This window comes from Cryptotermes secundus, unplaced genomic scaffold (genome assembly GCF_002891405.2).
Source record: "Cryptotermes secundus unplaced genomic scaffold, Csec_1.0 scaffold247, whole genome shotgun sequence".
NCBI lineage: Eukaryota > Metazoa > Arthropoda > Insecta > Blattodea > Kalotermitidae > Cryptotermes > Cryptotermes secundus.
The window spans coordinates 3,131,831-3,151,180 of record NW_019740656.1 but is presented as its reverse complement, the minus strand read 5'-3'; the positions used below and the strand labels follow the sequence as shown (position 1 = coordinate 3,151,180).

Here is a 19,350-nt window from a genome sequence, read left to right as displayed (position 1 = left end):
CTCGTGTGAACCGCGTCTGTCAGCTGGCGAGTCGCTATTTTTAGCCAGCTACAGATAGAGCGCTCTCGTTATCTCGACACTTGAGATGTACCTAAGGCGGGGAGGGTTGGTATATCCGGCACGGTTCACAACCAAGCGGCAGCCTGTGTTGCGGCCGGCAGTAGCATTTTCGAAAATCAGCTTTAAGCACCAATCAATTCAAATTAAAGGTAATTTCACGAAGTTAACTTTACATTCATACTTTAAATGTATCATGTATTATGCTGGTTTATTATTTTGTTCCGTTTATTGTCAGTAATTGTTACCTTCTATTCTGAGTTTAAAACGGTCATAACTCCGTAACCGTCCAAAATCGGACACACGTTTATATGAACTTTTTTGATCACAAAGACCTAGGAAATCACCTCCTGCAGTTATGCCCTAAAGTCGTGAAATACCCTGTCTTTACAATCAAAACTGCAAATACAGTGTATTTCATTTCACAGAAAAACGGATGTGACTCCCCACACCCTTCTGCATGTATAGCTGCAGAATTATACGTGGCATAGTGTCCAATCCATCAGTGAAAACAGTGACAGCTCATGGATCGGTACATTAACACAAACCTTGTAATCCTCTTTGTAATTAGTATACAAACAGGATGACAAGGGAGACAAGAGTGTGCACATGTGGCCCTAGCTAATTATCTGTGCTACTATTCTGAATAAAATCAAAATACATTAATAACAGAAAATGATTATTAAGAGGGGCTGGTCACGGTAGCCGAGCGGTCTAAGGCATGTACTGTCTTCGCTCGCTTGGAAACCGGGATCGTGGGTTCGAATCCAACACAAGGCATGGATGTTTAGTTTGTGTGTATGCATTTTTCTGTGTTTGTGCACAGGTAGAGGCCTTGCGACCAGCTGATCACCCACCCAAGGAGTCCTACCGAATGTGTAAGATCTAGAAAAACCGAAGTGAACGGAGAAGTTCATGGAGGTAGGCCTAGGCCAACTGGGGCTGTAGTGCCAAGGGGGAAAAAAAAAAAGATTATCGAGGGACACATATTACAGAGATGTTATAATGAATTTTGGTTTAAAAAATGAATTGTCCAAATTACTACTAAGAAAAGGTGACAATATTATAGGCTGAAACAAATGTGCAAGCACGAATTACTGTGTTGGATTTGAGGTTTTCACAGTGGTGATTACAAAGAGTTACCATCATCTGGGATCTGGCATGTCATGCCATGTAGTTCACTTCTGCAGGTGCATACTGCTTCCATTTTGATGATCAAAGAGTAAGCCAAGCAATCATCCAGCAAACTGAGGCATGGTATTGTTATTTCAGAGCTGGACGTGACGTTCCAAGTTATGCTTACTGCTTATTGCTTGGCTTACTCTTAGAGCCCGGAGATGGAGGAGATTTGGTCCTCTGAAACTTCTACAGGTCTACATAACCTAACATCCTAAAAGAGAATTACTGTACTCTGGTATTTGACACTGTACAATGTGATAGATGTTTACTGATGTTTGGGAGGCAGCGTGTTCCTCTAAAACGTCGGTAACCGGGTACCACACTATATGGTGTCACATCCAAGAATACAGCAATTCTCTGAGTCACTGTCATAAGGATCTGCAAATATTCAGGTTTGGAAGTTTCAGGACAAATCTGGGATCCTAATAAGACATTCTTTGTATTCAACAGGACCCTGATTCGATTCCTGATACGAAAGTCATCTACGAAGCAGAGTCAGTAAATAGGTCACAAATGGAAGTAATACAACTGTAATGGATGTAATATGTTTTCTACATGTATCACTAGGCAGCAGCACAGTCCAGCTTCATGATAGTCTAGGTAACAGACACGCATGCGCGTGTTCAGAGCTTGGTTTCAGTAGTCAAAATGGTGACAATGCTTCAGGAGTGTATTATAGTAGAGTAGCATTCTGTTGTGCGTTTTTATGCGAGGATGGACTCAATGAAAAAGGCATTCATAAAGAAATGTTTCCTGTTTATGGTGGGAAGTGTCTGTCGCATGAAGTCGATCACAATTGGGTGGCAAAGGTTTCGCTGATGATGATGAGGTTGAAATGGAGGTGCAGAAGTGTCTGAGACATCAGTCAAAAGACTTCTATGCTGTGGGTTTCGATGCATTGGAAAAGCGGTGGGACAAGTGTATCAATGCTGGTTGAGGATATATCGAGAAATAAATATAGTTTCGAGGTTGGAATATCACATGTTTTACGTTTTACTGACTCTCCCTCGTGTCTTGAAAAATAATAGTCATCATTTTCGTAAGAAGAAGCCTGAAGAAAACGGCATAACAACGGCTTCACAATTTCTACTCATCACCATCATTAGAGTCACCTTGGGTGCAAATTTGAACTGAAAAGAAACTATCCTGACATACTTCTCATGATTTTCCTCAGTCCCTCCAGTCAAATTCCAGGTTTGTACATCAACTAAAGGCATGGGTGATTCTCTCCACGTTCTTTCCAGTTCATTACTTATTACTTATTAACCACCATATTGACATTACATGACCTAAGCCAGCGATTTTCAACTGGTGTGACACAAAGGATCCACAGGTGTGTCAAGGGAGATTCAGGGAGGGTTGAAAAGAAGCGAGAAAATTTTGAGGAATAAAAAAAAAATAGTCAAAATCCATGATCAGCATTATTTTAAAAAATAACACAATGATTAGAATTTTAGCCACTGAACTTTAAAACACCATCTTATTACTCGTTTTTTAATGATAAAATCTTTTCTTAAAACAACTGATGATTTTCCTTCCATAATGTTGCCTACTCACAGTATAGTGGACCCTAAAAACTATTTTTGACACAGTTTACAATAAGAACACCTAAGAAAGCAGTGGAACACATACAAATAATTAACAAGCTATGATTCAAGATCCAAATATGGACTCATGAAAACTTACCTTTTGAATGTGGGCGTACTTCAGTTAGGTAAACAAAGACATCCAGATAAGGGTAAGAAAGAAAGACGAAACATACAGTTCACATTGACTACTGGCAAAACAGTGTCACAATACACCACACCACAGTAACATTTATCGTACAATTCAGGCACATACTATAGAGTTTCTTCACTATTTTCTGTGTTCTTGTGGGAGGTCACAAGTGGCTCTAGAGCCATTGTTTCACTCCTGACTAACCTCACTACCATGAGCCCCAGTCCTTATATCTACTTTTCAAATTTTGAGTCCTGTCTGCAGTACAGTATTATATTATAGGGAGGGGATAACGAATGTGACAAACTCTTAAAACTGCAAAAATGGTCCTTCAAATTATCAGTGGGGTTAATAACCGAACGTCATGCTAACAAATTTTTAAAGATTATAATATTTTAACATTGGCAGCGCTGTACATTTTTTATGTGATATGTTTTATTAAAAAATATAAAGACTTTATGGCAAACAATGTAGACATACATAATTACAACACACAAAGAAAACTAAATTTACATGTAAATCATTGCAATGCCGTTCTTTTAAAAAAAAAGTTATAAATATGGGTATCGCCTTGGTCCCTCAGCAAATAAAATTAATAAAAATTTTAACTCTTTTAAGATGAACTTAAAATCTTTGCTGTCGAAACATTCCATTTATTCTGTTGATGAAATTAGTCCATAAAATTCTGAAGTGAGTGTGTTATGGTTTTATGTTATGACAAATATCTTGTCCTCACTTAATCAATAAAAGAAAATGTTGGATGTTAGGTTTCTTTTGGTATTGAATTGCTGAAAGTGGGACCATGTGTTGTCTGATTGATTTGTATGAAATCTGTAGGTAATTAAGTTTCATAGTATTGCTGGCTCATGTATGATATTAATATGTATTAATATGTAATAATTGACTTGTTCTATATCTGGAGGTTGTAACTCCAAATATGGATTCTCGGAACAAATAAATTTAATATCCAAACTACATTTTTACATATACAATTTACTCTTCTACAGTCCTCCAATGAAGAGAAGGTTAAGAAATTGCCAAGGCCTGCCTGTTTACACAGTATCAGCTGAAAGAAAATTGGCATGATATTTGGATAATTCTTACTGAAGCTCAGTGGGTTCTGAATGAACAGTAGAATGGTCAGTCAGTTCTACCTATTACTTGCCTCATCTGATCTTCATCGGAGGATGGTGTTTTAAAGAGGGATGCTGCAGGTTCCCCTACTGTGACGATAAATGTCTATCGGACTACACTTGCCACACCCCAGAAGGCATTTAATTTTCCCAGCCAATGTCATGAGAACCTGATTTTCACATTTCTGTTTGTTGTATACCTCTCATATGGAAGCAAATTGTATTTGGAACTGCCGACACCTTGTGCTGTTACGAACAAAACGGCATCCCACAGGAAACAAAGGAAGTAATGTAGAAACTCGAAAATGACAGACACTTTGTGATGCTGTGGCCCACATATGAACAAGACAAGCATATGCATATATTCTATGTACATTCAGCAAGGCAAGATGATTCGAAAGACCCAATATTTTCACCTCTGATTTTCGGTATTTATTTATGTACACAGATTTGTGCTTAAAAACCCTGACACCAGGTTTAAACTCTTCACCTAAAGTATAAAATTTTAAAGAGACCGTGCTGAGTTTTCAATGTAGAATACACGGGTGTCTTGATGCATCATAAATTGGAAACATTGGGTCAAATTTTGATTGAGAACTGATTTTTTTTTTTTGTTTTTATTTTATCTCCTCAGAACTTCAAGACAAATAAAGACATAATTATTATAGTCACTAATCATCACTACAATTCCTACCATCACCATCATCATCATCGCGTGCTTTCTCTTGTTATCATAAAGATAAGGCAAAGTTGCCTCTGCTCCTAATTAATTAAACACTATACCATAAAGACATGTGTGGGAGGGGAGGTACCGCCCCACCATTCCTGACCTTGGTACTAGGTGGTCACTTTAGGGATTCAGTCGCTTTGCCCCTGGCAAGCAGACACTGGTATCCATCATACACGAGGCTGGGTGGGCCCCAGAGCTGCTCTGGACATTATGGAGGAGATAGAAATCTCTTTCCCCTGCTGGGAGTCAAACCTCAGCCATCCAGTCCACAACCTTCTGCTATACTGACTGAGCCATCCCAATTCCCGATTGGTATCATAGTTATCGTATTTTAATAGAAGTATTAGCGTTGCTCCCACCTCAAATACTCATGTGTCCACCATGTTGCTATTACTGAATGTAGGAAATTCAAAGTACAAATTCCAATTGGACTCTGGTGACGCAGTGTTCATATCAAATTTTATCAAAATTCATTAAGCAGTTCTCAAATTGAAACATGCAGACAGATGGACAGACATGACCATTTTAATATGCATAATTTTCTTCTATGTTGTGCAAAAACCTCTTCCATTACATAGTTATGGGCGAACAGAGGAACTGACCCTTCAAAACAAGACGCCCATCACAACATATCATTCCAATGCATAACAAGTCTGCCATTTGCTTACCATTCTCCATAGAAACTTTAGCTTTGAAGCCTCCATAATGATGGGAATAGTCAGACACAAAGCGCAATCGAATTTGGGGCCCACGGCTCACATACCGGAGGAGCTTGAGTTTTGAGCTCCAATCTCCGCAAAGTTTCTGGGTGGCCTCGCCACTAGAATTGCTGCCAGGAACACTCTCGAAGATCTCCAAGTAGTCATAGCTGCAACTGTCAGCATGACATACAACACATTTTTATAGGTTCTTTGTACAAAGTGCATTAATTAATTTAGTTAATGATAATTTTAATAACTCTGATTGCACAGCGCTGAATGATGGGCCGCACAATGAATAACATGGTGCAAAGGATCAGGGTGAGGGAACTGTGAACCAATACAAGGTAGGCCTACTACCCTGGCACCTGCATAGGGATTTTAATATTTCCATTCGTATTTATATTGTACAAATAGAGCTTTCCCATATATTCATTTTCATAAACCTATCGTTCGTAATTTTGGTGTTCACTCACCATTTCCAAACCAGAAGACTTTCAGACATAATAATTTTCCAAAAAGAAAAAAATGTGGCATACCCCCAAGAATCATTGAGTTTTGTACTCTGGTTACTGATTACACATCAAAGTATTAACATTTCTATTTGCTGTATACCGAAACATTTGTTAAAACTAGTGATGAACGGTTCTCAAGATACATGTAACGGCAAAGTTGTCCCTATGTTTACTCAAGCACCATACAAACAAAAATAAATCCGTGGTTTTAGTCCGCAAGCGAACTATACCGACCGAGCGACAGCCGCTTGTCGGCAAAGTTAGTGCCAACGTTTAGAGGATAGAGGGTGTCACGTGGTCAGCGCAACGAATCCCCAGGGCCATTAATTTCGGTTCATGAAAAAATATCTGGAGTGCAGGTGTACAGCTTCATGCACGCTTAACCATGGGGTTAGAGCTCCTGGTGCCGTTATGACAGAAGGTTGCGTGCGCCGCAGTGCTAATATGGGCGTTCTAGAGAAAGGAAAAAACCCTTGCTCTTCCCAGAATCAAACCTAAGTTCCTTGGTTGTCAAGTCAATATCCTGGTCACTATATGAACTAAGCTATCTTGCCTCCCTTATTAATATGAAGAAAGCAGCAGAGCGTTGTCAGCTACATCAAAAAGAAGACAAGATAAAGCTGTACTCACTATGGCTCCTTCTCCAAGACAAGCTCCTCGAAGTCAACAAGAAGTCGGTACCCAGCGTGCGCAGTTACCTCAGTGTCACACTTTGCGTTGTCTGGGTACTGGTGAGGGAACCCAGGACTCACTACAGTGACTCGGGGCTGCTCTCTGCTTAACGTCACAGACCGGTTGCATTCTGGTGGCCACACCTCCTTAATTGTTACTGTGCATACAAACGGGGTAAGTCACGCTTCGGCAAATAATTACATTCTTCAATTCTGAAGCATTTTGGCGATGGTATATTTCACTCGTCAAGTTTCTGGCCTTCTTAAGTTATTTCATATTCTGAAACATTTTGGAAACAGGGTCTAGTTTCATCCCCAGAAATGTGCAGATGCACCTATTCGGCTTGGCGACGCTTTGCTCCAGTGTGCAGTTAGAACTTACTGAAAGTTAGTCACCTTAAAAGTTTCTACCAGAGTGGTCATCGTCAGGTGTTAACAGTTGTGGGTGAGGAAACTGCTGTCTTTCCTTGCTGACGTGCAGTTGTTGACGTGCTGTTGCCCTAGCGCAGTTGGAAACAAGGAGCATAACACAGCAAGAAGGAATACACACATACGGCACTCGGGGAACCATACATCAACCAACAATTAAACATGAACGCAGAAAGACAGCAGAGTGTCCTCACCCACAACTGTTAACACTTTGGTCGAAACTTTTAATAAGTTTTAATAAACTGTTGCACAACACGACTGTAGAACTAATTAAAAAACCAAAAAAACTCCGTGGCTTTAGTCAGCAAGCGAACTATACCGACCGAGAGACCACCGCTTGTCGGCGAAGTTAGTGCCAACTTTTGCGGATAAAGGATGTCGCGTGGTCAACGCAACGAATCCCCACGGCCGTTAATTTCGGTTTTCTAGACCGGAGCCGCTACTTTTCCATTCAAGTAGCTCCTCTATTATCCTCACGAGGCTGAGTGGATTCCGTTCAGGCCCCACTATTTCTCAGAAAATCTGGTAGCGCCGGGAATCGAACCAAGGACCTCTGGATCTGTAGTCAAACCTAGACCACAGAGGCGGTCAGAACTAATTAACACTAAGGGGAAAGCGCAACAGAATGCTACAATTATAATTTTATGTCTTGAAATTTTGTTGTTAGCAATGAACGTTTCGGAGGAACGTGCTGCCCCCATTTTCAGGGTAAATTCCAGTGCATGTGTTTTACATGTGCTTACCCCCGGTGCGGAGACGTTCACACAGGAAGAGGTTTGGCGTTGCGCAATCACGGTCGTTCCACATGAACGAGTGGGCGAGTCTCTGGTTCCCTGACGGCAAATGATACACTCGGCGGAGCTCCACGCAGTCCTGGTCACTGTACCCGTCATCATTCGGCTGGCGGTTGTACTGGCTGTGTTGCGTCCAGCCTGGGAACCAGTCTGCAAGAAGCACATTGCGTATCTCAAGCGTGGAAAATGCGCTTATGTAATAACTTTACGGCACGTAAAAGAACCTCATATCCCCAAATGGGATCACCGAGCCAAATTCCAGGACGTTTCCCGCCCAACAATAGACTCTAAGGCCTCCGATAGATGGGGGAAGCATTATAGACACCGCTAAGCAAGTGTCCGAACTCGCTTGCTCGGCGGGACTGATCGTACGCACCATTTATCGGTAGGGTATAGAGACTGGTAGAATATCATAGAGGGAAGCACAATAGATCAAACTGGTCGCGGTGCATGCGGAAACCCACCCTCTCTAAATAACTAACTACTTGGACGCGTCGAGAAAAGTTTGCCTGAAATAGAGGAAATTGTATTGCTCATTGCAGCATATGGAGGGATGGTAATGGAGATATAAACCGAGTCTATAAGTGACACAAACTAAATCTACACCGGGCAGAGATACAGGGCGATTCTAAATTACTATCGGGGTTTCCGTGGCCTATAATCTTCAAACCGGAAAAAAAAAAAATAAAATAAAATAAAAAATAAACTGTTTAGAGAAGGTGAAAATGTAACTCAAAAAGTTAGATTTGGCCGAGCCATAGCTCAAGCGGTTAGTCGCTTGCTTCCCACTGCGGCGGCCCGGGTTGGATCCCGGGTCTGGTCAAGTGGGATTTGTGGTGGACAAAGTGGCGCTGAGGCGGGATTTCTCCGATTACTTCGGTTTCCCCTGCCAATCTTCATTCCACCAAATTCTTCATCATCATAATCACCCGGGGCAGGCTACAATAGGCCAATGAGTGGCCGCCGTGCCGAGTGGACCAAGTTGGACTCCACCACCCACTAAGCCAAAAAAAAAAAGTTTTATTACGTGCCAAATAAAACGTTTTAAGTTACATTTTCACACTCCTAAGGAGTTTTATTTTGTTATTTCTGGTTTGAAAATTATAGGCCACGGAAACCCCGATAATAGTTTAGAATCACACTGTATTTCACTCGTAATCAAGGCTATAATATATGATTTTATATATTGGGCTGGCCCAAGGTATGATGTTCTTTAGAGCGGCTTTCTAAGTTAGTTCACGGTTGCACAATACAGGCAAAGACTAGTGAAATATAGCCCATGTTTTAAATTTTATTGTTTATGTTTTCAGATGGCAGACTAGAAGACAAAAGATTCTCAACTGAACTGTACTAACACCACCCGAATTTAATCCGCTCTTAACTGTCTCAGAAATACAATTTCCATTTGTTACAATCGTTTCCAAAATATCGGAAGTTTTTCGCGTTTTCATAGGAACTGTTACCCATTTCTCTGTTTTGTTTCGTCCTGCATTATAGAGACGAGACTGTAGTTTCTTCGGCTATGATGACGTCATTGGATTTTTTTTTTCAATTGACCTACTCCTTCCAGCCGCACTATGGCCCTGAGGTCGACTCAGCCTCTAACAGATATGAGTACCAGAAATTAATTAAATAATTTTCCTGGGGAGTAAAGCGCGGCCGGCGCGTAAGGCTGACAACCTTACCGCCATCTTTGAGCCGATTGTCTAGATCAGCTGTGTCAAACATTCGGCCCCCATAGCCACAAAGTGTGGCCCCTCCACTTTTAGAACTAATTGATATTAAAATCAATATTAAAATTTTAATAGAAATACATTTGTAAAGACAATTTTCCAACAGACTAGAAGACAAGAAGTCTCAAGCAGACATAAATTAGCAGGCTGCAGGAAATTCAATGTTTTGCTATTTCTAACATAATTTCTTGTGTAATCTCTCTTTTTACATATTGAAAAGCTGTTTGATACTTGTCAAAAATGACATTCTCTTGCTTTTTAAAACTGTAAGATATGTGACTTTAAGTAATTATATTGAAATCATTCCTAAATAATAAATAGAATTAAATTTCCTTGTATCAAAATCTAATGTATATTTCTATTTTGAAGTGCGGCCCTGGACTATTATTTATAGGGCTGAGGTGGCCCTCTGTACAAGTTGAGTTTGACATGCCTGGTCTAGATAATGTGGGACCCTCAACGTCTCATAACCCTATGGGCCTTCATGGCCTGATACAGGGATAGCTTTACTTTTTTTTTTTTACTTTTTTATTATTATCATCTCAATATCTAGGTCCAAACTGAACAGACGTAGATGAACATTAGATCTATTTACTCTGGTAGTGACTACTTTCCAAGAATAAACATGCAGATATAAGAAGAGACATGAATTCCCTGTAGTCAGCGTTAGTCACCTGGGGAAAATTCTCACTACTCTTACGAAAATGAAGCAATGCGGTCCCCTAAAGTAATGTTACTCGACAAAAACGTTTGCCTTGTCTTTAGAAACGGTGGTCTTCTGGGTTGAAACACCGTGTAGTTGGGACAGAAATCCACCTTTAGGATGAACGCATTACGTCCTTTTTTCAGGGCGAATCACAAATTCAGCGTATACAGATCCTGAAATTCTTCTTATATACGTATGTGGCTCTTCAGCCCTTTGGACCTTGGCCGCCTTTTCCAGTTCCTTAATCCTATACACAGTCGGTAGGACTCTTTGGACGGGGGATCAGCCCGTCGGAAGGCCACTACCTACACACAGGACAACATAAACACAATGAAAGCACACAGACATCCACGCCTTGGGTGGTATTCGAACCTACGACCACAGTTTTAGAGCGGGTGAAGACGGTTAATGCCTTAGACCGCAGGGCCACTGTGATCGGCTTGTCTGAAATCCTACCTTGTGGTTTATTTCCGCTACCAACAGGGGAATGGGGTTAAAGAAAGTAAGACAAGTGGGGGGCGTTCCCTCCTTACAGTGTTAAACTCACGTGAAAGTAATTAGGGAAATTAATTAACCAAGTTGAAATGAAATGAATTTGTGGCAAGAGGGAGATATGGGAAGTCTGTCTTACGGGGAATGAGATTCCCGCTTGGAACATTAACAAAACATAAACTTCATATACTAAGAAAGTTCACTCCACCAAGTACAACAGCGTAATAAAACGTCTCACGAATCAGTCTGTAACATCCCCTAAACCTTTACCACTTTACACACCCCACAACTCACGAAGTAACCCACTGGAGGACATTTTTCCACAAACCACACGAAGCAGAAATGATTTATACTCTACAGAAATATGTGTACATGCAAAGAAAAATGTAACTATGTACTCTACGCAAAAGTTTCAGAACCGTTGACTGCATGTTAGAAATATCTAATGTTGATTCCTGCACATTGTTCGCATTCAGCCTGTCCTACCAAACTTGGCATAGCCTGCAACAGTCTGTGGGAATCAGAAGATAAGCTCGGACTCTGTATAGCTGTACCGTTTTCTTTTCTTGCCGGTTATTCAATGTTGCTGTGTGCACTTAGACCATAGGATGACAGACGATGAACTGAAAAGAATTTGGAAGGAAGTGGTTGTGGCCTAATCTAAATAATATATCCAAGAATTTGCCTCGGGGACGGGAGCGAACAATTGGATGGCGGTGAGCAATGAATTGGAAACAATACAGAAAGAAGCGGTCAGTACCTAATTTTAGACCACAGTCTCTCATAAGCCTGAATGGACTGCGAAAAGCCATAAAATACCTCAAGACTGCGAGTGTGCCGGCCCAGATTCGAACAGAGTGCCTACCGAATACAGGTCTAGAACATCACCTGACGTCGATGATCTGTTTACACACTCCACGGGCATTCCGAGCGGAGTGTGAACCGACATACTGGATGAATCGTCAAGAACATCAGAAAATAAATAAGACAGGCAGAAGAACATCACAAAATAAATAAGACAGGCAGGTGTTTTGGTGCTTGTTGTATGCTAGACAGGGTGGGGGTGGGGGACAGAGACAGAGAGAGAGTGGGAGAGAGAGTGAGAGAGAAGCTTCTCCCTGAGAGAGAAGCTTCTCCCAGAGGGAGAGTGGAGTCGTGAGAGACTAGAGAGAGGGAAGCTTCTCTCAATGGGAAAGTGGACGGACGAGAAGGTAGAGATAAGGAACCTTCTCCCAGAGGGAGAGTGGAGGGTGAGAGAGCAGAGAGAGGGAAACTTCTCCAGAAAGGAGAGTGGAGGGGTGAGAGAGCAGAGAGAGGGAAGCTTTTCCCGATGGGAGAATGGAGTGGAGAGAGAGCAGAGAGAGGGAAGCCTCCACAGAGGGGGAGTGGAAGGACTAGAGAAGAGTGGTACGGCTCCCTCAGGGGCGGAGCGGCAAGGACAGTGCTGAAGCATCCAGCAGTCTCGCCCCACCCATCCGCGGGGCATCTTTCCGTAGCAGCAGTATAGTCTAAACGCATCAGCAGCGAACTTGGTTGCAAACACCGAATTCATGTTGTGTATATATGACATCGCGTTCCGCCTACACATTTTACATACTGACACGTCACTGTGACGCCATCAATCACCGACGGTGTCCTTGTTACTGGTGTCACGTGGTTACAATCCGCCCAACAAAAAGACTCTTTTGTTCGTCACTCTGCTATAAACAGCATTTGACACAACATGAAACATGCTTTTTATACACCCTCTCTAGATACGGAGAGTGGACCCCTTCAACAGGTCAAGGTAACACAGTCTGTATAGCACAAGCATGATCGGCCCTAGCGGCAAAGCTTCAGACTGATACTGCGAGAGGCCAGGTTCCAACCTGGGTCGGGACACCGAATTTCCGTGGTTTTCCTCGCTGCTTCCAGGCATCTCTAAATACCTTCCAGTTCACTACTATCCAATCATTGCAGGTTACATAAACTGAGTTGGCGACAGCGTCCTCAAGCAGACAATAAATCACTGGCTTTATCAGACGTACCACAGAGTACACACAAAGGAATCGACGAGACGGTCACGTGATAGGATCAGAGACTAAACCAGACGAGCAAGCAGATGAAGTTTCTCCCCAGGATTAAAGAGATCAGGGAGTGAAACCTCCCGCCTACATCTAGCGACGAGGTAAAGAATGCATGAGGTTATACTACCAGTCAATAAGTTCGTGGAATGGCCGCAAAGCGTCGTACGGGAATTTCCTGCCAATATGTTTCAGCAATGTTTTCGACAGCTATATCAACGTTGGCAGACTTGCATAGCGGCCAACGGCAACTATTCTGAGGGCCGATGTGGATCTGCGTAAGTGTATGTGAATGCCTTGTAATATGATGCGATAAAACCACAGTCCACGAATTTAATGACTCCACCACGTATATCCACTGGTGTTTGATTAAATATAACTTTATATTTATGCGAAGACTTTTGAAAGCAGTTTTCTAGTTAACGTAACCACTTCAAGTGGAAAGAAGCGCCTACGGTATATACTACACTGAAGTGGTCTGATGCTTGTGAACAAAACCGTGCAGTGGATTCGCCTCTTGACTCTTGGGTCTCTACCGCAAATTGAATCACTCCCACCTGAGACGTGCTCTGGGAAAGAATCTCAGAGAAGCTTGTTTTAAGTTCCGAACTACAAAATACGTGTAACTTCTGGCCTCCCTCCCCCGTTCGCGGTAACATATTCTGAAGAGAAGCATACGTGAGGTGCAGGGCGCTCGCAGCTCCAGCAATGCAGATCACTTATTTTGTGCTGTAAGGCCTGTAGTCTGTCATGGGGTGAGACAGTCCACTCGATACTGCGGCTGTTTGCCCTATTGTACCAGCCCCATATGACAGATGATGACTGTGGAGCAGTCGGTGGAACGCAAATTGGCAGGGGAAACCGAAGTACTAGGAGAAAACCTGCCCAGTGCCACTTTGTCCACAAATCCCACATTACCTGACCCAGACTCGAACCCGGTCCGTCGAGGTAGGAAACCGGCGAATAACCGCGTGACCTATGGCACGGCTATTCATATTAAAGTAAGTCTTTACTCCTTCCAGTCGCACTATGGCCCTAGGGTCGACTCAGCCTCTAATAGAAATGAATACCAGGGATCTTCAAGTGGGTAAATGGCTGCAGGGGCGTATGGCTGACCTCACCGCCATCTGCGAGGCGATTGTCTAGAAAATGTGGGAACCTCGACATCTCACAATCCTAAGGGTCTTCAGGGCCTGTTACAGGGACACAGGATGGGTGAATTCTTAAATTACTGAAGACACTGAAACCGGGTGGGGGAGGGCGAATCAGGTGACCGTGAGTTCTGTTATGCTTGTTCATGTTTCATTTGTTTTCCCCCGCAGGAAAAGCAGCGTGTCAGTGCCACGGTTGCATAACGACACAAATGAAAATAGTGTTAATGTAAAAACTTTGATCCAAATGAACACTGGGGGAATTACAATTACAATTCCCAGAATTACGATGCGAAGGGTTGCACGACCATCCAGATGACGCTGAATCCGATAAGTAAAACACACAACATGAGACTGCCAATTCCAGGCCTCCGATGTAATTACGACGGTTACTGAACATGACATTCTGGAAAGAACTATTAATGATTAATTTACTTCGATATCTCTATACTGTACATGATTTGTCAAGCAGCATTAAACGATTTCTGTGCATAATTTGCTTAAGTGACTGTTCAAACATCATTAAGTTTGTCGGACATAACCTCAAATATTCCACACCTCGCCATGTTTATAATTCTTTATACATAAACAATATTTAACCTCACCGCCATCTGTGAGCCGATTATCTAATGAAATGTGGAGCCTCGACGTCTCACAACCCTACGGACCTCCGCGCACTATCACTGAGATAGCTTGACGTAAATAATATATAATACAAAACTTGTATGTATATCTGTGAAGTAACTTCACACAAATTTCACATGTCCAGCTCCGGTGGCTCAGCAGTTATCGCGGTGCAAACGAATGATAAGCCCTGCTGTGTAATAATATCTAAAAGTTTGTGACGACGGTACATCAGTACAAATATTGTGTTTCTGGACGTTATCCTTCGTCTTGTCTTTATCTAAATCCCGTCCTGTTTACTTTTCAAAACACAACGTTTCGGAGACAAGATTCTGTCTACGGTCCAGAGATAGGGACTAGTTTTATCGATTGGGCCCAACTGAGTAGGTTTTACCTGAAGGCGGAGACAGAATCCAGTCTCCGATACGTTTGGTTTCGGTTATTTCAATTCTATCTTTCTATCTACCCTTAGGTCTTTCATGTTGTGTCTTCTCTCCAATAAAGCCTATTGTGCCTGCCTGAACAGAAAAACCAAGCACGTATAAAGGACCAGGAGATATGAAACAACTAAACTTGGGCAATATTCTGGTTGTAGTTGTCATCGCCTTCTTGAAGTAAGCTGGTGCCTCCGAAACGGCGGACCTTTCCTATACTACACGGTGTCACTATAAAGGAGACCAATAATCACATCAACAAATGTAAAAATCTTAAATATTATTTACTTCCTGTGATACTTACTGGTGTAGGAAAAAGCAAGCCCGTCCGACCACCGGAAATCGCCTTCATAGGTTTTATCCGAAGCTCCGACCCAATAGGAATTGTGGTCCCGGTAACCAGGGCTGCAACATTTACATACAGTTGTCACAGGCCGCTTGATACCAACTGAAACATTTAGTAAGTTACAGCACATGAATTGCTCGGTGATTGATGGATAAGTTATGCATAAAAAGGTAAAGCCAGCCCTGTAACAGGCCGTGGAGACCCATAGGGTTGTGAGACGTCGAGGCTCCCACATTTTCTAGACAGTCGGCTCACAGATGGCGGTGAAGTTGTCAACCTCACGCTCCAGCCGACGGCCTTTACCACAAAAAAGATTCCTTGTACTCATTTCTGTCTGAGGCTGAGGCGACCCCAGGGTCATAGTGCGGCAGGAAGGATTAGGTCACTTGAAAAAAAACTATGACCTCATCGGGAAGAGAAACCGTGACTTTCCGGCTTGTAGTACAGTGCCTCAACCAACTACGTTACTGCGAGCCCCATTACATTCAATCGCCCACTGACTCCAGAACTTCCCATCATCCTATGGAACCCGAAGGTTCATTACCGGAAGGAGAGGTGACTCGGCAGAGAAGGAAGCAGAGATGCGCTGAGAGGGTTCCGTATCCACAAGGAGCTGTGTGTGTGAACTGTTATAGCAGAGCGTAACTGTGACAGGGACGGCATCAAATCTAGACTCCACAATTATTAGTCACGCTACCCCGGATACACGTGACAATATCTTCCGTTTCGAATGTAAAATCGGAATTCTCCCATTCATATTACGTGCCCTATGAGAGTACTGGGTGAAACTGAAGATCCATATGTCCTATTCACAGAATGGCCACCACAGTCCCTATGAGAGTACTGGTTGAAACTAAAGATCCATATGTCCTATTCACAGAATGGCCACCACAGTCCCTATGAGAGTACTGGTTGAAACTAAAGATCCATATGTCCTTTTCACAGGATGGCCACCACAGTCTCGATTTAAATCCCTTAATGGTACTATTTTCTGGGACGTGGCGCCGTTATGACAGCCTCAAATCGAACTTAAATTCGTTATGTAGGATCTAAGATTGACACAGCAGTCGTTATGAAGAGCTGTTATCTTCTGGGCATAACGGCGTGTAGTCCGTTTCGGAGGAATATGACTTCTTCATCTTCAGGGTCGCAAAAAGGTTCAAGCACCAGCGTGAAGCAGGTAGCAAGCGATCTCTTTAAATATTTTAGAAGACCTCATTGGGAAAGACCTCGAGCAGTTAGAGCACAATACACAAAGGGCACAACCTCAGACCTTCGAGCTACTGCAACACAGAGTCAAATGTTTGGCGTCTCGTATCCCAAGATAATACCGATCAGCCTTCGGCCCACGGAAGGTAGGATTTCAAGCCGTAGACGGAAGGGATCTTATCCAACGTCGATACCGTAAAAAAGGTGACTCAATTATAAATAAAACTGAAAACATTTTCTGCGTAACGAATAAGCCAACCTGAATACACGTACTCAGGCATGCCGTACACGACTCACAAGAGCTTCGTTCTGAATCCGTAGGTATTTCCCTTTCTACCTTCATATTAGACTTAATTGTTTGTGTGTCTACGTAGACTGAGGTGGTGGGCGAATGGTAGCGTAGTTCGTTGAGGCACAAGCTACAAGCCGAGTGGTCGCGAGTTCGATTCCCGATGAGGTCACTGGCTTTTTCAATTGACCTAAGCCTTCCAGCCTCACTATGGCCTTGGGGTCAACTCAGCCTGTGACAGAGAAGAGTACCAGGAATCTTCCTGGAGGTAAAGGGCGGCCGGCGCGTAAGTTTCACAACCTCACCGCCATCTGTGAGCCGACTGTCTAAAAAATGTGGGAGCCTCGACGTCTCACAACCCTATGGGCCTCCACGGCCTGTTACAGGGATAAATTTGCCTATTTTTCTACCTTTTACGTAGAGTGAGAACATATGGGGTTTCTCTTAATATGCAAAACTAAAATTTACTAGTTGTTTTGTATTAGTGTGAAATTCGCTTTCTCACATTAAGTGTATAACATCGTGAATAATGAATTGGAAAGGATAAAGAATGAGGAGACCATGAGGGTTTATCCTGGTGCTTCCCTAAAGGGACGGAGTGAAACGTCAACAAAATTCAGGCATTGAAGCAGATCTTGTTTCTGAGATTTTAACTTGGGACTTCCAAAATACGAAACCGGCGTAGCAGCCTCTCCGCCATTATGTTCGCTATGTAAAGAGAGAAATGGAATAAAATGAGAAACAAAACTCCGTGGCTTTATTCCGCAAGCGAACTATACCGCCCGAGCGACCGCCGCTTGTCGGCGAACTTAGTGCCAACTTTAGCGCATAGAGGGTGTCACGTGGTCAGCGTAACGGATTGCCACGGCCGTTAATCTCGGTTTTCTAGACCGGAGCCGCTACTTCCTTGAAATAGCTTTTCAATTATCCTCACGAGACTAAGTGGACCCCGTTCCAGACCCACTACTTCTCAGAAAATCTGGTAGCGCCGGGAATCGAACCCGGGACCTATGGATCTGTAGACAGGAATTCTGTATCACGCAATTACAGAAATGCGCCCTTTAAAATCCTACTACTACGAACACAGTCATGAATAATTCAGACATTTCACGTGCCTCGTAAATCATGGCGACTGTCTTGTAGTGCCAACGTAAATCTGTTTTTAACGTAGCACGTCACTTAACGTTTCTCGAAATATATATTACTATGCGCGTCACAAGGCTCTCCATGCACGTGACAAATCCTACAAGTTATACCTCCTGCCACACTTTCATTAGAAGAATTCCCCATCCGCGTTCATCGCTCCCAGGCGAGAGCAAGGGGAGAGGCGCCTGACTTTATGCAGCCAATACATCAAAGGATTTAAGGGGAAGATGGCGGTCCCATGCGCGCGCCCTCCAGTCTCACCGAGCGAGATGTCTCATGAGGTAAGATTTCCGGGAGGTGCCCGGTTCGTATCTCAGCTGGTTCACCGATTATCATGAGTTTTTTCGTGATTCTCTTCATTCCCTGCAGGAAAATATAGGGATATAGCTCTAAACCTTCCCACGACCACTTCCTGTCATACACTTTTCGATTCATCGTTCACTACCATCCTACCATTCGAAACCATGTAGTCTGAGATTGATGTCATCCTTAAATAAACCCCCAAAAGAAATAAATATACAAAATAGATCCCCAAATACAGAGGTCGCAGACTGTATTTCGGAGAGTCCCAAGACTAGACACTAAACACGCTAAGATACATTCTTACAGAATATTTTATGTCAAAGTAAATACTCTGCCGTGTTATATTATCACTGAAATCCTTTCTCGATGTTCAGCGACTCGAACCCAACTTAAAATTTAACGTTCGACGAAGACTAACGTGATGCCGTGTAGTCTGCTAAATCACTATAATTTCAGGCGATTTGTTAGCTGATTCCTTATTACTGTTACGCTTCTTCCCTGAAGACGGAATCAATACGTTCATCCGAAACAACGGTGGACTGCCAGACTACACTGCATCGCATCCCAGGAGACAATATTCTGTACAGAGAAATGAAAAGGTGAAGCTGTCCTTGTGCTCAACTAATTAAACATTACGCCATATGGCACTACGGTAAGGCATATGGGGGAGTGGTTGCATAAATCCACACTTTCTTTACCTTGGCAGTATAGGGAAACATATTTACTAATTTTATAGTCTTCCTTCACGAATGGAGGCGGGTTATAATACGTTCACCTTAGCCCTGCGGGTCGTAAAGGCGATGAAAGGGAAGTCGGTGCCTGGGGGTGTAACTGGGTCACGGGGGGACATAAACAGGGACCTGGTCTTGCAGGTTGTAGGAGAGGATTCAAGGCTGGCGACCTTGCTCTGTAAAAAATGTACTATTGCA

The 19,350-nt window shown here is 42.9% G+C and overlaps 1 protein-coding gene across 1 annotated transcript in view; it reads right to left on the bottom strand.

Annotated features, from left to right (window-relative positions):
• LOC111872399 overlaps positions 1-19,350 on the bottom strand; it is a 70,068-nt gene that overhangs the window by 31,885 nt on the left and 18,833 nt on the right. Inside the window, exons 3-6 of the mRNA XM_023866251.2 lie at positions 15,433-15,533; positions 7,875-8,075; positions 6,662-6,860; positions 5,487-5,692 (exon numbers count right to left, since the gene is read on the bottom strand). Coding sequence (XP_023722019.2) covers positions 5,487-5,692; positions 6,662-6,860; positions 7,875-8,075; positions 15,433-15,533 — 707 coding nt within the window. The remainder of the gene's footprint in view (positions 1-5,486; positions 5,693-6,661; positions 6,861-7,874; positions 8,076-15,432; positions 15,534-19,350) is intronic.